Here is a 22,530-nt window from a genome sequence, read left to right as displayed (position 1 = left end):
AAGTTATATTTACCCCTTTTATCTCATTTATTTAACAGTAACTTGTTTCTTGGGCTGAGAATGGCTTCTAACTTTCAAAAGACTTGAATCCCAGTTAACAATACAAAATGTTGACTACAATCTTTCATATTTTTACCATTAAAATTTTTAATTGAATTTGAAACATTACAAGAGAGTTACTTTTACCAAATAATTGTACGATTTTTAATTTAGCCATATATTTGTCATATTTAAACAAAAATAGATTGTCAATGATGAAATTGAATTTAAGCCTAATTTTGGTTTAAAGTAAAACTCAAAATACAAGTGTCATGAAGTAAGCACTCACCACCTAACTATTTTATAATCTCAAACTAAACAGACAAACTAATTCACAATAATAACCAACCCGTGAACAAGAAACAAAACTAGTCCAATGTCTCAAGCAAATATTAGATTGATCTCAAAAAGTTCCCCTGTACCTTTTTTTTTTTCAATTATTATTGTGGCTATGCCAAACGCATATGGGAAGGAAAAAGAAGACAAGCCACACGCGACAACAAACAGATCTGCTCTATCCTACGCCTTCTTAATTGCAACAGACCTCGCTTTTAGATTGAGAAAGATTGCCCTGATGCAACAAAGTAACCAGAGGTCCATTATTGATTAAATAATCTACCATGCATGTGCATCAGCATAAACACATAAAATTATGGGCATAAGGATTCAGAAGAATAGAGACAGAAGGGGAAAGTTTTTTATTATTATCATTTGCAGGTATTCTCCTATTGGAAGAAATCCTATTTGAAGTACAGTCGGACATTAAATATAAACACCTTTCTCAACAAGGATTCAATCCTTGGTTCATCACATTGTAAAGAATTAGTCTTCTCTACTAGACCTTACCCTCGTTGGTGAAGGGGAAAGTGTTTTAATCTACATCTAAATAAACATTTGCCTTTCTTTCCTTCTCATCCATTCCTCCCCATTCAAACATATTCCAGGTTATAAAAACATGTGATAATCAAATCTTCATCAAAGAGAATTACTAAAGTACATTTTCTCTTCCCTTCCTTTCTCAAGCTAAACTTACCCAAACAGATCATACAGAGTCGTGCTGTAACTGTAGTTTCAAAATCTTCCAATATAGCAATCACTGATGGCATGCAATATGAGGAAGTTGGAACAGTCTAATGTGGTTTCCATTCTAGTTATCATCCCATGCTGTTTTCTAATTAATATTTATTGATGCCCCTTTGTATCATCAATTCAGTACAAATTGAAAATAATAAATATTGTAGTTTAACTGTTGTCATGAGAATATGTGCATCACTTAATTCTTTTCATTTTGTATCCAGTTTCTAAGCTGCAGGGGTAAAGTCTAGTTAAAAATATTTCTTGACAATATCCAATGAAAATTGTATGAAACAAAATGCTGCCACTTTGCATATGTTGGTTTCACTATGTATTTGTAAGCTATTAAGCCATCAATTACGACAAACAGTTAGGCATTCTCTCTCTCTCTCTCTCTCTCTCATTTTTTTTCCTTTATCATTTTCAGCATGTTTTTTTTTCCTTAAATGTTTTATGGTTTGTTTAAGAAAAACCTTTGGCTACAAACTTCTTTTGCACCTTGTGATTGAACAAAATATCAATACTTCTTTTGCCTCCCTTTTGAACCCCCCCTTCTTTCTTTCCTCATTCATTTTTTCTCCAGAGGTTCTACGTCACCAGCACTTCCCGTCAAGGTTTGAGTACAACATTGCAATGTATTTGTCTAAACGACTTCCCTATAAATTTACGCTAATTGCAGCTAAGTTTCTGAAGGTACATGAATCTGTAGATTCTTGGATGAGTTGAACAAAATTAACATTTATGGGACTTATCATATTCGATTTGATCTCCATAGAAGATAAACTATATTGAAACAACATATAGTTCTTGATTAGGATTTACCATGTTTATCCGCCATAGGCATTATATATCAGATACGTTATTGTCAAAAAACAGTAGAAAACAAAAAACAAAATTCCATGTCAAACTTGCCACCCAAAGTAATATGCATAATTTCAAGGTAATAGTTGTGTTTTCCCTATTTAAAATACAAAAGCAAAAAGGTTGAAGGATATTGGAGCTCACCAGCATGAAGCAACAAAGCTGTGAAATATAACGCGAAACTGCAGCGGCATATATTGGTAATTTACCCAACCAACAATAGGCCAAAACTGCAAGTTAAAACAGCAGAAACTTCAGCATGCAACATTTTTTCACATTGCTGCATCAGCCACAGACCACAAGATTGTTCTCAGTGCCTTACCTTCCATGCAGTCAGCTGAACAGAAGGATAGTCCTTTTTAACTTTATTCTTGACTAAACCCCAAGGCCTCCCTGAAAAATTATGCCTTAGTTTTGCAGCACATTATAACATGCAGAAAAGTCATTCCTCTTTTCAAATGTTTCCAAGTTCCACATATCAGATTTCTCAATTCCTTTCTGATTTCTACACAAATTCCTAGACTAGACATGACAAAAAATTATTGAATCATCCAGTTGCAGGAAAACAACCTTTAAGTGCCCATTTCAAGCTTTTGTTGACGTTTAGTTTTTCCTTAGACAGATCATTTGTTCACTACCACCCATAAACTAACCCAGAAGACGCTGTGAGGTTATATACATATATATATATATATATATTATCATTGACATTCGAGGATCAAAGTTAAAAATTATGCAACAAACAACTAATCTTCAAATTCTTTTGTAAGATGACAGACCACACATTTACAAACATCACAAAATATGGCATCGATCTGTATTCATGCATATGTTTAGAAAACACAGGATAGCAATACAATAAGGAAAGAAAAGAAAGATACCTTCTATAATCAAGCCATAGTACATCATAAAGAGAAAGTTGTTCCATGGAGAGCTAATTAATTGTTCGAGAATCACCTAACAATATGAAATTTCATTCATTAAAAGGTTAGTTAATTGAAGAGAGGTTAAAGGAACAGGCAAGATAGCAATATACCTTCTTTGCAACAGTTTCGTTGCCTTTCTTCCCTCTAAACAGCTTATCCATTAATTTGTGTAGAAAATGTCCAAAGGGTCCCGAGTAAGCGAAGCCATATAGCTGCAAAAACAAGTTTTACTTCAGATTTGAAAAGGTCCTCAAAATTTCAGCGATAAAAATATTGATCATTGCACAGTGTACAACATGCCAGACATTACAGATTACACAACCAGACACTATGCTGCACTTGAAATTATAGACACAGACTTTTTGATTTTCTGGTAAGTTACTGGAAACCATACTGGTTATTGATGGTCAAAACTGCAATCGAACAATGATAAACAAAACACTTTACTAAGCTCGTTAACACACCGTTTATTGGTTGAATCGAGCAAGTTGACCGGGTTTCCATACTACGTTTCCTAAATCAAAAGAGAGTTTTTGAGAAGTGTTTTCGTATATGCCTTTGTTAACTGGTTTCAGAATCATGGACCAAAACGGAAAAGCAACAACGAATAAATGAGCTTTGAGGACGAGTGATCCAAGACCCAAATCCTGAAGAATGTGAATTGGATTTGAAAAACAAAACCATGGAGGTAGTACCATAAAAAGAAGAATCCTTTTCAACTGGAGCTTTTTAGCGCCAGAAATCTTCTGTGCCACAGCATCACTAAAGCCTGCCAGAACTGCTGCAGTAATTGCCTATCAAGAATTACGAAATACCCATAAGACTCCCAAAAGCAAGAAATAAAATCAATCATCGAAAGAAAAATAAAGAACAAACCTTGGTTCTGAGAGGATGGAGCTGAAGCTGCTTCATGTATTTTCCCCAAGCATCGTTGACAACCTCAGACATGGCGCTTGATCATCGCCCGCGAATCTCCTCTCTGACTTTGACTCTGCATATGTTTGTGGCCTGTGGGGTTATATAGATCCGAGGATGTTGACAAATAAAATACACAGATGAAAATGAAAGGGAAAGAGTTGGGAAGGGGATTCATAATTTCCAATAAGCATGGGAACACACGCGGAAGGAAAACACACGTGACACACGAAAACCAAGGGTTAGATTTTCTTCTCTCTCTTTTTTTTTTTTTCTGGTCAACAAGGGTTGGTTGTTAAGCTTGAGCAAGTAACATCAAACGCATGCGGCTGGTCAATTTAAGACGAGGCAGGTGGGAACATAAATTTTATTTTATTTTTTTCTTCAGACTGTCAACCGTTAAATATGAACACGTTTACTTGCACGGATTGTCAAGTTATAAGTCACGGTGATATAAATTTAGAGTCGAGAGCATGGATTGTGACTTGAGTTAACCTAAAAAACATGTTATAAGGATGGGTCAGATTAAAAAAAACATTGACCATGTAAAAATAAATTTTTTTGGCTTGGATTAGATTACTCATAAACCAAGTGGGTTGATCTCATAGGTTAAAATTAGCTATTTTAACCCATATTATTTATAAAAAATAAAAAAATTAAAAAAAAAATGAAGAAGTTTTGGTACCAAAATCTCACAAGACAAGTACATTTTAGAATGAATTAAGATGAAATTAATCAGTCTCGGACGTTTATAATGTGATCTTTTTAAATAATTGGAATATCATATTAAAACTTCTCATTGAGGTGTAATTAAAAAAAATCATGAAAAAATTAAATAAATAGTCTAATAGATTGACTCATTTAACCCACCAACTTACGAGAGTTAAATTAAATTGATCCATTTAAAAATAAATTGAACCAAATTGAACCTTTTTTTTAATTCAAATATTCCAGCTTGATTCATATTTCTAACTCTAGATAAAATAATAATACATTGAAGGGCCATTGTGTTTTGTTTTTTTTTTTAGGTGAATAGTTTAATAAAATAATTTGAATGTTTGGGATGGGGGAAATAAAGGGAAAAAAAATTGGAGAGAACCCAAATCTCATTGAAGGACGTTGTTAACTGCAGCTGTGGGAAGAGGGCCCATGTGGGATGGAAGGAAAAATGAACACAATTAAGTTAACTATAGCTTTGCTAACCCAACCCAAATTCGGGAGATGACAATTCAGAATAGTGAGACAACATTAATGCTAAATAAAGACCATCAAGTTGCTAAACATGGAAAAGTATCATTCAAAGACCCCCTAAAAATATTAATTACATTTAAGAACCTCAAATTTTGAAATTTCAATTAAGGGTAGTAGTCTTTGGTTCGAATTAAAAATTTGAGTTAACTTTTTCAATGCTTATATTCCATATCTTCAATAATCAGTTACATTTTCAATATTCAAATTTTCAATTTTTTCAGTATTTATATTAAATTAGCTTGGATCCTGTGCGTTGTAAGGGATTAATTTAAAATAAAATGTTGGAAATAATATAAACAATAACATTTACAAAATTTCAATTTAATTAATAATGTTGTCTTGTTTACCCAAATTTTTAAAATAATTTGAAAAAACAATACATACAATTAAAAATTATAGAATTATACATGTGAAAACCCTATTTTGTTTGGACCCCCACAAAAAAATAAACAAAGAAATTGAAAAGCCTTTTTTTAATAAAATACTAAAAACAAAATAAAAATTAATAAATGAAAAATAAATGAAAAAAAATCCCCGCAATCATCCCTTGATTTGAGTCCTCAGTGGGGGGGATCAATTGAAAATTCACAATTTCTAAATTTGTGCCATGATATGAGTCTTTAGTTGGAGAAATTCAAATGAAAATCTAATCTCAAAATTTGTGCCTTGATTTGAAATAGTAAAAGTTAAATAAAATTAATCATAAATTATTATCTCATAGGATTCAACCATTAAAGATAAAAGTCCTAATTTTCACCTATAAAAGGGAGAGAAAGGTGGTGGATAAAAAAAAAAATAAAGCGAATTTGAAAAGATAAAGTAAAAACTTTGCTTGATAAAGGTAGATAACCATTTTCTCTCATCTCTTTGAATGATAATGTGAGATTAGGAAAGGGTAGAAGTGCCTTATAGAGAATAAAGCTTCATTTTTTTCCTTGAATTTGGACATATTCTTATGAATCACAAATTCTATTATTTTTTGAATTTATATAAATGTTATCCATACATATAATTTTGCTTCATTTTTTTTTTCACAACTTGTCCGCTATCATTTTGAGATACCCTAAGGAAGACAATGCTCTTATAATTGTGGTTCATATGTGAACCTCAACATTAGCGGCTGAAGGGAATTTATTCATTTTATTTCATTTACTTTTGATGTGTTTTGTTTCTTTTTGCCACCCTATTTTATTTTAGATGTGTTTGATGGTGAAGCCTTTTGTTCTTAATTTATTTTCTTTGGCATCTGATTTATACACACACATATTCAAAGGAAGAAAGATATAGAAGCGCACATGCAGTTTGCTTGTTTTTAAGCACATATGAACACATACACTCAAGCACATGTGTTGGTTGGTTATTTCTTTTGCTTATGAGGTAGAGATGATTGGAATAATCATCTAAGTTGCTACAAGTGGTAAAGCTCTAAATGTTTGATCCCTTGCTTTCTTTTTAGAATTATTTATATTATTGTACACCTCTTTAACACACTACATCAATACTTAATTGGAGACTTTTGTTTGTGTATTTTCCTAATCATACCATGTGAGATTTTGAGTCTTTGCAAGTAACTAACTGATTGGCATGCTGTGTGTGACAATAGGTTATCGCAAGCACACTAATGATGATGCTTAAATGATTTGTTTAAACATTCTTTTTTTAAAAAAAAAGTAAGAGATTTTTTTGTTGTTGTAAATGAATAGATTGGAATATAATTTCTAGGGTTAAGGCCTAAGTTTTCCCTTGTACTTATTTTCTAGGAGCATTGGACACCCTATACTCTTAAGTGAGGTGATTTTACCTCTAAAATATTTTTTCAAGGAGCAAAAAATCCCTCCATTAATGAACCATTAACTCTGCTGCTATATGCTGATGTGACATGTCCGTGGGGCCCACACACAATGACAGTTAGATTCTATGTGACATCCCAAATTATAATCCTTGAGTTACTAAATAATTAATCAAGTTTAATTATGGTGATTGAGTGATTTGATGTGGTGTGTAGCCAAAAAAGTCTAATAAGTATATCTAGTTATGATTTTAGCCCTAACTATGGGTTAGAATTGAAGTCGGGCTACCTGAGGCATTGAAAGAAGGATAAACATTAGTGGTTGGGGGTATTTTGGTGCTAGAAAACACATAAGATAAGTATCATGTACTCCTTTCCTCCCTCTCTTTCATTTTAATAGGGATTAGAGTTAGAGTTTGAGGTAGGATGATGATTTTCAGTCCATATTGGTTATGGTTTTAAACCCATTAACTCAAATGAAATTAATGAGAGTTTTTTAGAGTATTTAAACCTAGTATTGATGGTTTTAAAGGTTATCCAAGCATCATTTTGGCTTAGAAAATCAAGCTTGAAAACTAATTATTGAGGAATAAATCATTGACATCTCAAAAAGTTGAGGTAACCAGGGAAACTCTATTTTAGGAAGTTGCTTATTAATTGAGTTTTATCATGAAAATGTGTTAATTGCATGTATGATGGTATTTTTGAACATGAAAACATGCTCTAGACTTTGTTGATTGAATAAATTATAAATATGCATGATTATGACTTAAATTGAGTAGTTGAATTCAAAGTGATTTTCAAAACTATAATTATATGTATATTTTGGAATGAAAAATGTGATGTGATGATTATGTGTGGAAGAAAAGAAATTGATGAATTAGAATTTGAAAAGAAAGAATGTTGTGAAAATAATGATTGATGCTTACTTGGATAGCATATTATCATAAGCCTAACGTGTTGATATTAAAATAATGAAATGGTGAATTTAATGAGTATCGTACACTGCATGATCAGTTGGCGAGAGTTTGTCTAGAGAGAGGAGTACTTAAAATTCATATGGTATTTTTGGCTGCCCACTGATACATGAGAGTATAGGCTTGTCCTATAGTTTGTCAAGGGACTAGAACCTAGTTATCTCTACTAGAGAAGGTTTGCTTAGGGTATATGACACCCCAAAGATTCAAAAGTGGGGGAAAATATGGTTTGAGAATGAGTCTTATGATCTTTAGCCAGATCACACCTCACAATTGGTGAGCTTGGGCAGTGCAGTCACACAGACAGAACTATGTTTGATATTATAGCCCACGATTTTAGTAGGAGGAAATAAGGATGATATAAGGATGTTCCATCATGCATATATAATCATTTGATGTGTCATAAGATTGTTTAAGTTTGTGGTAAGTTATGATAATAATTGGGTCATTGTCACATGTCTATAGGTCTTGTGGCAATGTACCATGTGATTGAGATGAAAATTATAAAAATGTGTTAAATTGAGAAATGACAACTAGTGTTACATGTGATATTGTGTATATTTGGAAAAAAATCAACTCCATTTATGTGTTTATTCAATTGATATACAACTACATAAGGTAGATATACCTTAGTTACTGAGTGGCTAAACTCACTCCGCTCTTTTAATATTTTACAAGCTCTAACTCTGGTATAAAAAAGGAAAAGGCTCCAGAGGCTTGGGAATCTGAGCATTCCTATTGTAATGTCTTTTTAATTCATTTATTTTGTGTAATAGTTTAAATATTGCCAATTAGGATGCATTTCTATTTTACACTTGCATTATATAGTTGCTTAAGATATCGGTAAGGTATTTTAGGCTCTGAGATGTTGTTTATGATAAATTGTAAATGTTGATAGAGCCAAAATACTAGTGCAAGTATAGTAAGGTTACTTTAAATATGATATGGATGATTTTTTATGAAATGCAATGCTAAAACCTCCCCCTTTTGTTTTTGGTAAAAAAGGGTTAGGGGTGATAATGTGATACAGTGGTGTATATGTACTTGTGGTGTATTGTACTTTTATTCTTGGGTCCAATGAGAATGGTTTGGGTGTTAAGAATAGCAAACGGCACATGTATGGGGCTTTAGACACCTTTTAATTGTGAAAATATGTTTGGATGTCCAACTTCCTGGTGTTACTTAATTTGAAAGTAAAACTCATGTTATTAGCTAGTTTATGATAAGAGCTTTTCGTAAACACCTATATCATCTTATTCAAACATCGGACGGAGAAATGGAGCTTAGCAAAAATTGCTCAAATTTGTTGTCAAATGATAGCAGAAATGCTGTCGTGAACATGCAACACGTCGCAGCACATGGCGCTTGCACCGTGACGTGTGTCATAGAGAATAAGGAGCTGCAGTGCATTGTGCACGAGCAGTTGGGCACTGCTTTGTTTTGTAGATTATGATGTTTTTCAACTATTTTTTTACTCTTTTAACCCTTTAAGATATTTCATGTTTCCAAAATATTATTTTATTCTAATTGAATGTATAATGAATGATTTTGACTTATTATAACTTATGAAAATTTAGGATCCTAATATTTTAAATTACAAACTTGGCAATCTCTTTATGAGTTAAACTCTTTATTACCTTGACTTTTGGATTAAATGGTGATTAGCTAAGGGAGATTTTACACTCTGACCATGTCCTTTGGTGTTAATTTGTCCTTAAACTCTTTTTTTATAAGCACTGGGTACCCTGAAGTCTTGTTAAAATAAAATTTAATAAATATTATTAAAATATTATGTATTTTAATATTTAATAATTTAAATATTATTATTTAAAATATTACACCATCCAATTTAATATTTTAATATTTTTAATATTTTACAATTTTGTATTAAAAATGAAGGGAATGAACCTCAAAATTAATGAAGAAATTTTTTTCTTCTCATCTCTTTATTTTTTTTCTTGTTAAATAACTTTTTTATAGCACATTAATGAAATAAGCAACATCTTTTAAATAAACACTTTTGTTATCTTTTGTTTGTCCTAATTGTTATATTTTCGATTTTACTTCTAACACTATAACATATAGAGAGTATTAAATTTGAGTAGTGCAATACTTTGGAGGAAATCATTAGTTGACCAAACAAATTAAGGAACTTAACTAATATTTAAAATATAAGTAGGTTCCAACACGCATAAAAAGCATAACGATTTTGGCACTATCTCCGAAAGAAGATTGAAAATTGATATATAAAAAATAAAAAATTATCTATAAATTTATAAAATGCCAATTTGGGTTGTTAATATTTAAAAAGTAATTTATAAATTTTGAATGAATATTTATAAATAATAATATTTAAATTATTAAATATGAAAATATTTAATATTTTGGTAATATTTATTAAATTTTATTTTAATAAAATTTTAAGGTACCCAATGCTCCTAAAAAAAGATTTAGGGTACTTAGCTCTCTTAGAAAAAAAAGTTCAAGGGTAAATTTACACCAAAGGATATGGTTAGAGTTTGAACTATCATTGTGCGTAGGCCCCATGAACATGCCACGTCAACATATAATGGTAGAGTTAACGGTTCATTAATGGAGAGTGTTTTTTGCTCCTCAAAAAAATAGTTCAAGGATAAAATTGTCTCACTTAAGAGTATAGGGTGTACAACACTCCTAAAAAATAAGTATAGGGGTAAAATTAAACCTTAATCCTAATTTATATGTCGTGTGAGATTTTAGAATCTCCACAAGTATAAAATAAATTAATTTCCGTATGAGAATTTGGGAATCTTTGTAGGAATTTCAATTTAATTTTTTTTTCAAAAAAATCCTTTCTTAAATAAGGGAATAAGTCTCTTCTATAAATTAAAATATACAAATCCAATTAAAAACCTATTTTTTTAAAAAAATTACTTTTCTAAAAAATGCTAACAAATTGACGCGCATTTTTAACCTTAAATTACGTGAGCTTTGATCCCTCTAAAATGTGCGTAGGCCCTAGGTTCTCAATCTAGGTTAAGTCTAACATGTAAATAGATAATATTTTTCTTGATTTATTTTTATTTTTATTTTTATTTCCTTGTTATTGTTTTATTAATTAAGGGTAATGAACTTTCATTTAAGGCCATATTAATTTTATTTAGTTAACTTAAGGTAACTGTTTTCACAAACGAGCGTTGTGGAGTGCCTAACACTTTTTTCAAGTACAATTGACTGCCGAACCTTGTTATGATTGTTGTAAACCATTTTATTTTTTAAAAAGTTTCCAAAATTATCTTTTTAAAATTTTGATGGCAACTCCTGCATTTATTGATTTCGCTTTTCGGGGTGATCGTGATCTGAGTGCAACGGTATAGCAACTACATTGGGGAGATTCAATAGTCAAGCCCATTTACATTGATTATTCAAGATAATATAGCCTTTTTTAATTACCTTTTTTTCTTCATTTCTTTATTTTTTAAATATTTTTTCCTTACTTATGTATGATTCTCTTCTTTTTGTTTTTTTTTGTCCTCATTTATTATATTTATTATATTCTTTATTTTTTATCTATTATAATTTTTTGATTTGGTTAGCAGATGAGGGTGGGATAGAATTTAGGTTAATAGGTTGGTATACTTTTCACACACTGAGCGCTTGCACTATTTTCCTCACACACATATTGGGCCCTATATTCGGGTTTATGAGCATCTTAGGTGAGTGGAAGTTCATAGCAATTTCCTTTTGGGGTTTTGGAACCCTCGAATGTTATTGCAAAGACTTCATCTTAGTTGTTACCTATTTAACAAGGTTGATCTCTTTAGAACTATAGAGTTCTTGGAGGGTTAATCTTGTCAAATGGAATCTTCATCTTTATTGTGTAGACAATTGGGAGACCTCTTTTATCAAGACATTAGAACAATTCTAAAATCATTCACATGTTTAGAGGAACCTTGTAACCAATCTCATTGCTTAGTGCCTTTCTTAGGAATGACCACCTTAGGACTTACTCCTTTATAAGACATTAGAGGGCATATTTTCTTTCTTTTGCACTCTAGTTTATTGTCCTACATGCATGATCAGAAAAACTTTAAGGACTAAGTGGCTAATCGTCATTTTACTTGAGTGTGCATCTTCGCATCATTTCTCATATGGATACATCATAGTGATGGTGTTTACATTAGATAACCTGTCCTACTCTACGGGTCTTTGACCCTTATAGACTATGAATTCATTTCATTCATCATAATAAAAATATCTCGATATGAGATGACCTTTTAGGATTCATGATGTTTCATTTCAACGTTCATGATCAATTAACTGGTAAAAAAAATTCATGATTAATTGATTAGTGTGCTAATAGGTCCAAGAGCTTATTTTAGAAAGGTTTTTTTTTGAAATTATTTACAAACTTAGCCATGTTGTGGTTCAAACCATCTACAAGTTAATGGGTACTTTACTGTCTTTACGAGTCAATATGTCTTTAGAGGAGATGGAGTTTCTTTCCCTAAAAAAAGAAAACCATATCAAAATTAATTTCACTGAACAAACACCCTAATAAATTGATTTGTTTTTTTTAAAAAAAACATTGGTTGTGTAAGAATTTTGATCCTCAATAGGCTAATTGTTATTTTCTTATCTCTACAATACAATTGGTATATGAAGGAAAGGAAATTTTTCCATTGCATGCATATTTTATAACTTTCTACCCTCCTTTTTCTTGATAGGCCAAAGAATTATTGAGTATTTGTGAAATTTTAGCATAACAAGAATGGTACAAGAAGAGGATCTAGATCATACTCTTACTAGAAAAATGAATAAAGGAAGAGGTATCAAGTTTACTGCACAAGTTGAGTCGCTTGAGAGTTTGGTATAGTTGAGTCACTCCATTAAAGGATCAATTAAGTTGGACTTCAAGAGTAAATATGGAAACATCCTTGTTCTAATGCAAATGTAAGAACACAATAAAGCTCTAATTGTATTAGGCCAATATTGTAATGCCTCATTAGGGTGTTTCACCTTCCCAAACTTTCAAATAATGTCAACTATTGAAGAATATGGAGAAATTCTTAGGATGTCTATCAAGAAGAATAATAAGGTTTATCATTACCTAGGATATTTACTTACCTATAGGACAATTGCAAGACTTCTGGTGGTTTACACTAAGGAGCTACAAATTGTTTGTCTAGGAATAGATGAAGGAATCTAAAGGGCCAATGTCAAAACTCACCTGACAAATCTAGCAAAGAGATAATACTAGACAACCTTTTGTAGAGTTTTCACATTGGCTATTTATGGCATATTCATTTTTCTTTCATTAGTCTAGATAATTGACCTTAGCACGATTAGTATATTTTAGATAGTAGAGTAACAACAAATTAATCCAATACATATGATTTTGGTAAAAATCTACATGTCTCTAAGCCACTTATATGGCAAGGAGTTGCACTTTAGGAAAAGATGTAACCTCCCTTAATATTTACCTGATATTAGGAGGGGTTAACTTAATCACCACATCCACATATGAAACTGAAGTAGTAAATTACTTTAAAAGAGCTTGGGACCCAATACTTTATTTTCAAAATTATTTGAAATCTAATACATAATAATAATTGCACAGCGAAAGATTAATACTTGTATTCATCACACTCAATTCAATAATTTGAAATCAGAGAAATAAGGCTAAAAATTGGATTGTGCGCCACAGCGTGCACCACATGTACCACAACATATGGCACAGAGCCACGGGTTCTTACTCTATACCATGCGCCATGGCATGACTTGTAATGCACCGCGACACATATGGCAGTAATTACTGCTGTCATTTGACAACTCGCATGGCAAACTTTCAACATACACTATTTCCATATATGATGTCCATCAAACTGATTCAAGCACCCACATAAAGCTTATTTCATAAACTAGTTAATGAGATAAGTTTGGATATGATCCAACAATTTAATCAAAATTTGGATACTCGAGTATAAAAAATTATTTTTCTAAAAATTTGGTGCACCAAAGTGTTCAAATAACTCAATTTGTCTTATTAAACCATTTTGAGCTTAGAACTAAATCCAAAAGTATCTCATATACTTGATTGACCATAAATCACTTCATATATGCACATATATTTGAATTTGGCCATTCACTAGCCCATTCACATAATGAAAAAGGTGTCACAATGTCACCACTTTATACAATATTAACCTTTTCTTTTCATAATCACTGCATGTTCACTGCTAATATGCCCATAAACACAATCACATCTAAATCTCAGCCATTTACCATATTTTCATCACATTCAACACATATCCATGTGCATCAGGCTAAGATTTTCAAAATCACTACAAATCACCATTCTAAATATACATGCAAGTCATATGGCAACTTTACATTTAGAAAATTCACAAGAATTGAGGTTTATTACACAAACTCCAAGTTCACACAGCTTTAACAATAGTAAGCCAGTCTTGAGTCTTTCTCTTTGCTTGGTTCACTACTTTGACCTGTAAAAATATAACTATAGGGTGAGATAATTTCAATAATAGAATAACTTACTACTACTAACTATCACAGGTAAAAATAAGCAAATATTATATAATATACTTTTAAACATAGCTTATAACATAAATTTCACTTCAAATTCATTTCACAACAAATCACCACAAATATCAGTATGATTACTATCATCTAAACCTTTAAATTACCCTAATTGAAACCATAGGCTTTCATTAGGCCAAGATCCACTTATTGACCTGAGCGCACTTTCAGTGGTAGAATCACCTGATCAAAGTTGTTTTGTCCCACTTCTGGACTGAGGTTTCCTCCTATTGCACTAATTAGCGTGTCGTTACTCTAATGTCACATCACACAGATGCTAAGGAGCTCAAATCTCCAATATTGCACCCACATAGACACTAAAGAGATAATCTCTAACACCATACCCTGTCGAGCATTAAGGAGAATAATGTCATATGAACTTCTCACTACTTCTCCCTGTGGGTGAATTCCCACCCCCTATGATCACGCTTTCGTTTAGACCACATGTTTACATATAAATTCACACACATATATATATATAGAGAAATATAAACACATAACCATACATTTTCATAAATTCACATCCTTAGAAATTCCTTTCATGCATCAAATGTTCATTTATCAAATATGCATATTCTAAAACATTTTCATGCAAAAATATTCATACTCCAAAACAGTTATGATAAATAGTTAAATAAAGAAAGTTATTCAGTTACCTTAGTCCTTATGTCACTAGAAAAATTACTCGTAGATTTTACAATCACTAACGCTTATTCACAAGCTTTCTTCCTCAACTTACACACATAATATACCAATCTACAGATAATTGGCACTATTAGTGAATTAATCAAATTGATTAAAAGTACTTAATTATTATTCTAAACCATATTTAAAGATCAATTCACTTCCACTCAGTTAGGTTAAGTCTATCCCTACTCATTCACTATTTTCTATCAATTCTCTTAATCCTATTTCACTTATACTCAATTTTCACCCCTTTTTACCATTGATTTAGGGCTAATTTAAGCCTATAGCCTCAAAGCTTAATCGTTCAACCCTAAACTAGTCATAAAAACTTAGTTTAACTCCTGAGAACCTTTTCATGCCTAAAGGTAAGAAACAAATTCCTTAAATTTTCTCAATTCAATTTCTCTATAACTTATACTAAGAGAAATTATAGTATAATTGAAGGTAAGGGCTCAATGAAATTTACTCAATAAGCTATCAATCAGAAATTCCTTTCAAGCTTCTAAGAAATCTTGCCCTAGCATAGCTTAAATCTCTCCTCCCTCTCTGCTCGTGTTTCTCTTCCCTTCCTTTTTGTTTTTCACGAGTTTCACATGTACTTATTAGATAAATTCTATGCCATGCACAAGCAACTTGTGCTGTGGTGCATGGCACCATGAGGAAAATCCTCACCTTGCGCACACGCTTTGTTCCAAAACATGATTCCTCCACCTATATCTGTTCATTTAACACTCCATTGAGTCAGAATACCAAACTTCCATCCAAATTCTAATTGTTTACTAATTGTTAATTTACCCCTAATTAACAACTAGTTAAAGGATTAGAAAAATCAGGATGTTACAAAAGACATAATTAATATAGTAATTCGCTAACATTATTTGCACATCTTCAAACAATCAATAGAATGCATAAAAATAAGTTGATGACAATCTTTTCACAATTGATAGAAGACTCCCTCTTGTGTAAGATAGAATGGTAGGAGGATACAAGCATTATTTACTATTGTGGATACTTCCCCAATGTGCCACTTATGGGGTTGAGAGGGTGCACTAATTGTAACCCCTCAATAGCATTAAGGCAGCTATCATTCCATTAAAGAGTCCCTTTCATAGAAGAAGTGCAATTCATATATCTCTTTCATGAGAAGAACGACATTACGGCATTATGTCAAAAGGTGAAAGAAACATGGTAAAAGATAATGTACATGGGAAAAGCTAAGCTTAGAATATGAGAAATAGGTACGAATCAAGACTACAAGACCTAGTTAAAGAAAAGGATAGAACACCTTGTTTATGCCCATCAAGATCCTTTATCAGGGAATGGCGTCCAAGAAGTAAACAGAGAATTGGCAAAGTTCCTAAAAGTAAGAGAAAATGAGCTTGAAGAACTTATTAGGGTGGAATTTAAAAAAAAAAAAGCTAAGCTGATTGCAAGGAAAGTACGCTATCCTTCGAGAAAGACTATCAAAAAAGAGGAAAAGAAGGAATTCAAAGGAATAATAAAAAATTATGAAATTGGAAAAGGAAAATGTAAGCTTAAAAAAGGCCATACGGGAGAATGACAAGTAGATTTAGGTAGAACCAATTCACATAGACTCCTAATCTAGTTACTTTAGCTCCTTTAACAACCTAATAAATACATTGAAAATACATAAGTAATTAAAAATCTATCTAGTTCTAAATATTTTTCCTTATAAAAGCTCGAAAATATCAAAAAGAAAATAAGAGAGAGAATTCCATTACTTACCTAAATTTTAGAAGTCTTGAAATCAACCAAAGGAATTTTTGGAATTCAAATTATGCCCAAATAAAACTTTCACAGCTCTAACTCAGTCGCACTCTTGATTTCTCTCTCACTCACTTGCAAGACATAGTTGATGAAGGAATGAATGGGCAACTTAACCTGATAAATCAGATAGTGGCTATGTGCCCATGGCCCACTATTTGATTATTCCTTTTTCTTTTTTATTTATATATAAATATATTATAAAATCTCTTTATATACATGCACACTAAAATTTCCCCAAAACTCAAAATTTAAAAGGTGTTGCCCAATTTATATTTTGTCCAAATAAAATATATTTCTGATATTTAAATGATTGATCATAAGTTTAAATTAAAGTACTATTTTAGATGCTTTTTACTAAATCTCACCTAACCTTATAAATTTTTCTCCTTTTTCTAAAAATTATATCTTGGAATTATGCCTTTAGACATTAACTCATTTTGAGTAAATTGTCTTTACTCAATTAATTTCATATTAAATTTCAATTACTATGAAATCTTATCCCAATATTACTTAATTTATTTTTTAAAAAAAATAGATGTTACACATGATCACATCAATGAATTCATTTAATCATTAAATAACAAAAAACCCTAATATTAGTAGAGCTAGTAATTTGGGCAGGTCAAGGTTATTCGAGTCGGGTTCAATTTGGCCCAAGCTTATTCAGATTGGGCATAACATATCTTACCATATAGTAAAGCCTAGTGTAACATCCTAGAAAAATTAACCCTGATTAAGTTAAGTTAAATGAGGGTAATTAAATAAATTAATGTCGTGTGTTGCCAGAGAGGTCTAACGAGTGTTTTCATTGTGGTTTCAACTCTAGATTCGAGTTCAAAACGAAGTCGAGTCACCATGACTTTTAAGAGTGAGAAAGATCAAGGGAGGAAAGTTTTGTGCCACATGCCATGGCTTGTAACACATTTACCAAGGTGCACGTATGGTAATTCATAAGATTTAGATTTCTTTATGCCATGAGCTGTGACACATGCTACATGCTTCGTGGCGCATGGTCATATTTTTAATTTATCAGGTACAAGTCTGATACATAAATTAAAGAAAAGAAAGAGAGTTTGAGAGAGAGAAACTTTGCTAGGGCTTAGAATTTTAAAGCTTATAAACACTAAAGGTAAGTCTCCTAAGCATTAATCTCTCTTCCTCTTCATTTTTCTTGAGTTGAGAAGTTAGGGTTGACTAGAAATAATGATTTTTACTCTATAGAAGCTATAGGTCTAAATACATTAACTAAAATTGAGTTTAATGAGAGTTGTTTAAGTGTTTTAAACTCTAGAATGATCAATGAATGTGTTTTGGTGGTTGGGAGCAATTAATATCCAAAAATCCATCATAAATAAGGTGGATGGGAGTTGAAAACGTCATTAATGATTGTTGGTGAGTTCAATAAAGTTAATATGGGTTAATAGGAGTTAATAGACCCAATGAGTGTGTTTAAAAGTGAGAGATTATGATTTTGAGATTTTAAAAATGTTGGAGTAGGTATTGAAAATTATCCTATTATGGATATTGATGATTGTTGATGTGATTAAATGCAAGCTAATCGTTTATTGGCACCATTCAAGCTTGGAATAGCTTTGAAAGTGTGTATTTAAGGGGTAAACTTTAACCTCTCAAAGGTTTGAGGTAACTGAGAAAAATCTACTTATGCTTTTATGCGTTAATTAATTATTTTGATTTACATGCCATAACCATAAGTCATGAAAAATTATTTGCAATGCAAAATGTGGCCTATGAAGTTGTTTAGGAGTTGGTTTTGAGAATAAAGCCTATTATATGTGGTGAGTTAATGTGGTACAATGAATGATGTATTTCTAATTGTAAATTAGCAAATTCAATGGAATTGATGTGTGTGCACGCGCGTGTGATGAATAATAAGTAAAATGTTACATTGTGGAGTTCTTTGATAAATGGAATTATGTAAGTGAATAATGTTACAGAGGTCAATGATAATTTGTGATATGAGAATGAGAAGAATGTAAAATAGTGTGAGTGCAATGATGATGATAAACATGCTTATATAGTGAATATTTATGCATACATGATATATTGTACTTGTACATTGCATGATCTATTGAGGTAGGAGTTTCCATAGGAAGAGGAGTAATGAGATAAATCCACATGATAGAGCTGCCATTTAGAGTTCAATAGCTTGCTTGGATATACTTATATTTATTGTCCTACTTGTTCAATAAGGGATTTTCTCATTATGTATTAAGGAACTTAAACCTAATATAGTTTCCACTTATTTGATGAGGAAGTTAGCTTAGAAAGAACAACAACTCATAGTGTGAGATTTGGGGAAATTATGACTCACAAGTGAGTTAAGTAACTTTATCGGGGTAGCTTCTTATATGTAAAAGGCTAGGGTAGTCTCATCACATGGATGATCCCATAGTGTAACAACCCACAATTTCATGTCAGAGGAATAAGGATGATCTAAGGGATGTGTGTTCGTACATATTATGATTAAGGGCACATGGTTGGCTATTTTGTGACCCATGTGATGAAATTTTGTGAAAACATGTATTTAGCATTAAGTAAACGCAAAAGTGAGCTATTTAGATGATAATACATGTGTTTATGTGAATGATGATGTGAAATGCCAAAAAAAATGTATTTTTGAGTTGATACAATGATATGAGTATGAAATTGAATTGTCACTTGCATTGAAATTAATTGACATGTAATAGTATAAGTTAGATATACCTTAGTTACTAAGTGGTTGTACTCACCCCTCTCTTTAAAATATCACAAGAGCAAGCTCATCGAGGCAAGATTGAGGGAAACAATATGAGGCTTAGTATATATATCCTAATCTGTAGGCCTCATTTACTTTGAGTATTTCTATATAAGTATTGATGATATTACCAACTAGGAGATTTCATATTTTTGCTTACTTGCACTATGTGATTGTTAAACCAAATTTTATATTTTAGACCCTAGTTGTATATGTATTAATTATGAAATCTAAAAAGAGCCAAAATGCTAGTGCAAGTAAAAGGCTATCACATTATGTGATTGATGATTATTAAAGAGTGATTGATGCAATTGAGGCTCCCCCTTTTGTTTATGTCCAAGGGGTTGAGTAATTAGAAATGTGATGGATGTGTAATTTAATTGTCATGGTATGTTATACAAGTTTGTTATAGTTCATTGAGTATGATCTAAGAGTTTTTGTATGAGTTATGGTATTTAAAAATGAAATGAGATACCGTAATGTATTTTTGAATGTGAAAAGAGTAAGTTTGCAAATGGGTGTCCAACTTTTAATAAGATATGATATATGAGTGAAACTAGTGCACTAGATCGAGTTAGAAGAAAGCTTTTTGTAGACACTTAGATCACCTTAATCCACATCAAACGTAGAAATAGCGTGCCTTAGAAGTTTGCCTTAAGAGCTATATGTTCCGTGACGCATGGCATAGAGGCAAACATGCTATAAGACACCTCTATTTTCCTACATTATTTTGCTATTTCTAGTTATGATACAAATGCTTTAACCCTTTTTGGATTCCCCTATTTCTACTTACACTTTCTACTCTGATTTTTTACTTCTAAAAGTATATTAGAATATTTTGAAAATTCAAAAACTTCTAATCCTATTTTTTTGTTATTTTACAAACTTGGTAATCCTCTTGGGTTAATCCCTTAATTACCTTAGATTTTGGAGTGAATTGTAGGTTATTAAGGGAGACCTTACAACTTGGTATCTTCTCTTGTTTTAAGAACTAGCTTATGGTAATTCTATTAGAAAATTGTGATTGTTTGTTCTACATTTACATATAGAGTTGGCAATTATCATTATACATATATTGTTTCCCTCTGTGAGCTAGTATTAATCCTTTTTCTTTATTGGGGTTACTTACATCCTTAGGAGGGAAGAATGGTGCAAATAAGGACTGGTAATATTCTAACAAAGTATCAAGACAAGAGTGAGAAGTTTTGGTAGAAGTTGGGGATGAAATGGTCCCAATAGAACAAGCACAAGAGAGGCAAGTTGAAATAGGACAAGGGTCAGAATAACAAAGACCCTCAACAGGTAATGACAACATCCTCCTAGAGTTGAAGAAGATGATGGAGGGTATTCAGAAGAAAATTGAGGAGCATGATAGAATCCTCAATAAGAATCCTGATGAAGGGTGTAGCAAAATGGTTGAGAAAACAAGTGATAATCATGAGAAGAAGAAATATAAGGAAGATAGATGAGAGGAAATGCCCAAGGATGTGCATGGGCATGAGGATAAGTACTATAAGGAGAGTTCATGAAAGAAGCCAACACATTCAATGAGGCCTAAGGAGAATGGGCATGAAAGCTCCATTGATCTTATACTCAAGAGGTTTAGGAGATTGAATCCTCCACACTTTGACAGTTCTATGGGGAACAGAGTTAGGGAGAAGTGGGTTAACTAGTTGGATACTATCTTCTCCATAATGTCATCCATAATAGAATAGCTAAGTCTACTTAGCCACCTTCATGCTAAAGAATGTTGCCAAACAATGGTGGGAAAGTATAAAGCTAGTTGATGATTCTTCACTTACATGGAAGGAGTTTAAGAAAAGGTTCTTTGCCCATTATTTCCTTTCTACCTTCCGAGCTGAGAAGGAATCCAAATTTCACCTATTACAACAAGGCAATATGAACGAGGAATAGTTCATTACCAAGTTCAATGAGATGTCAAAATATTTTCCGTATTTGCCACACCATAATGATGAAGAATGGAAGGCCGAACAATTCTTAGACAAAATATGGCTTGAGTATGGCAAGCAACTAGCTACCTTTGAGATTACCTTAGTTGAGGTTATGTGTAACAAGTTTTAAGCCATTACTAAGAGAGGCTAGGTAGCTGATAATAAGAAGCGAGATGGCAAAGGCTATTTCTCTTTATATATGGGTCCTACCGGTAGAGTGAGCAAAAAGATCGATTTTAGTTCTAGATCTTCCTAAGGTTTAGTACCAGGGGTACCAAGAAGTAATTCTAAAAGGGGTTTCAATCTAAGGCACCCCAATCTAAGAGTAATGCCTCCAGGAGTATGAGAGGCCAAAACTAGACATCAAGATAGGACTCTACCCCAAATATTGTTAGACCTATGAGATCCTCAAGTGCAATAAGTGTGGGAAATACCATAATGGGGAGTGCTGGACATGTTCAAATGACATAAGATTTTGGCCACATTGCACGACATTTTCCAGAGAATGCCATTACACTCGACTAAAAAACTACCATTCCTGGTCATGTGTTTGCTATGTCTAAGAAAGAGGCTAAGGCTTCCCTGAAACTCATTAGAGGTACTATTTCTCTCTGTAGTAATCAAATTATTTCATTATTTAATTCTAGTGCCACTCACTCTTTGTTTCTAATGAGTGTACATTAAGGTTGAATTTGAATGTAATTGAAATGGCTTTCCTGATGAATGTGTCTACATCGGCTAATGCCTTTGTGAAAACCAATCATGCTTATTTGAAAGTTGAGTTAAAGTTTGGTGATATAGTTATAAATATTGACTTGATTTTTTTTGTCCATGTTGGGAATTGATGTGATAATTAGGATGGATTGGTTGTTTGTTAATGAAATAACATTAGACTATAACAAAAAGATAGTTTTACTACCAACAAACATAGTGGCTG

At 32.0% G+C, this 22,530-nt stretch overlaps 1 protein-coding gene across 1 annotated transcript; it reads right to left on the bottom strand.

The window, feature by feature from the left end:
• Nucleotides 1–245: 245 nt before the first annotated feature.
• Nucleotides 246–3,954, bottom strand: LOC129320467 (peroxisomal membrane protein PMP22-like). The gene is made up of 7 exons (XM_054965934.1): nucleotides 3,777–3,954; nucleotides 3,596–3,694; nucleotides 3,011–3,112; nucleotides 2,856–2,931; nucleotides 2,297–2,367; nucleotides 2,119–2,204; nucleotides 246–610 (listed from the first exon to the last, which is right to left on the bottom strand). Exons 1-7 carry the CDS (start codon nucleotides 3,846–3,848, stop codon nucleotides 559–561), a joined length of 558 nt encoding a protein of 185 aa, XP_054821909.1. The 5' UTR covers nucleotides 3,849–3,954; the 3' UTR covers nucleotides 246–558.
• Nucleotides 3,955–22,530: the final 18,576 nt, after the last annotated feature.

This window comes from Prosopis cineraria, unplaced genomic scaffold (assembly GCF_029017545.1).
Source record: "Prosopis cineraria cultivar Desert tree isolate PC_DT_omini unplaced genomic scaffold, ASM2901754v1 PC9, whole genome shotgun sequence".
Lineage (NCBI taxonomy): Eukaryota > Viridiplantae > Streptophyta > Magnoliopsida > Fabales > Fabaceae > Prosopis > Prosopis cineraria.
The sequence above is the reverse complement of the archived record's forward strand: the minus strand, read 5'-3'. Positions and strand labels throughout refer to the sequence as shown.

Excerpts from the sequence above, each read along its gene's own strand:
- LOC129320467 (XM_054965934.1), bottom strand. The coding sequence starts at position 3,848 with ATGTCTGAGGTTGTCAACGATGCTTGGGGAAAATACATGAAGCAGCTT. Across the intron at positions 3,113-3,595 it reads AAAGGATTCTTCTTTTTATG|CTATATGGCTTCGCTTACTC; the intron begins GTACTACCTCCA and ends TTGTTTTTGCAG. Across the intron at positions 611-2,118 it reads AGCTTTGTTGCTTCATGCTG|GGCAATCTTTCTCAATCTAA; the intron begins GTGAGCTCCAAT and ends TTGTTGCATCAG.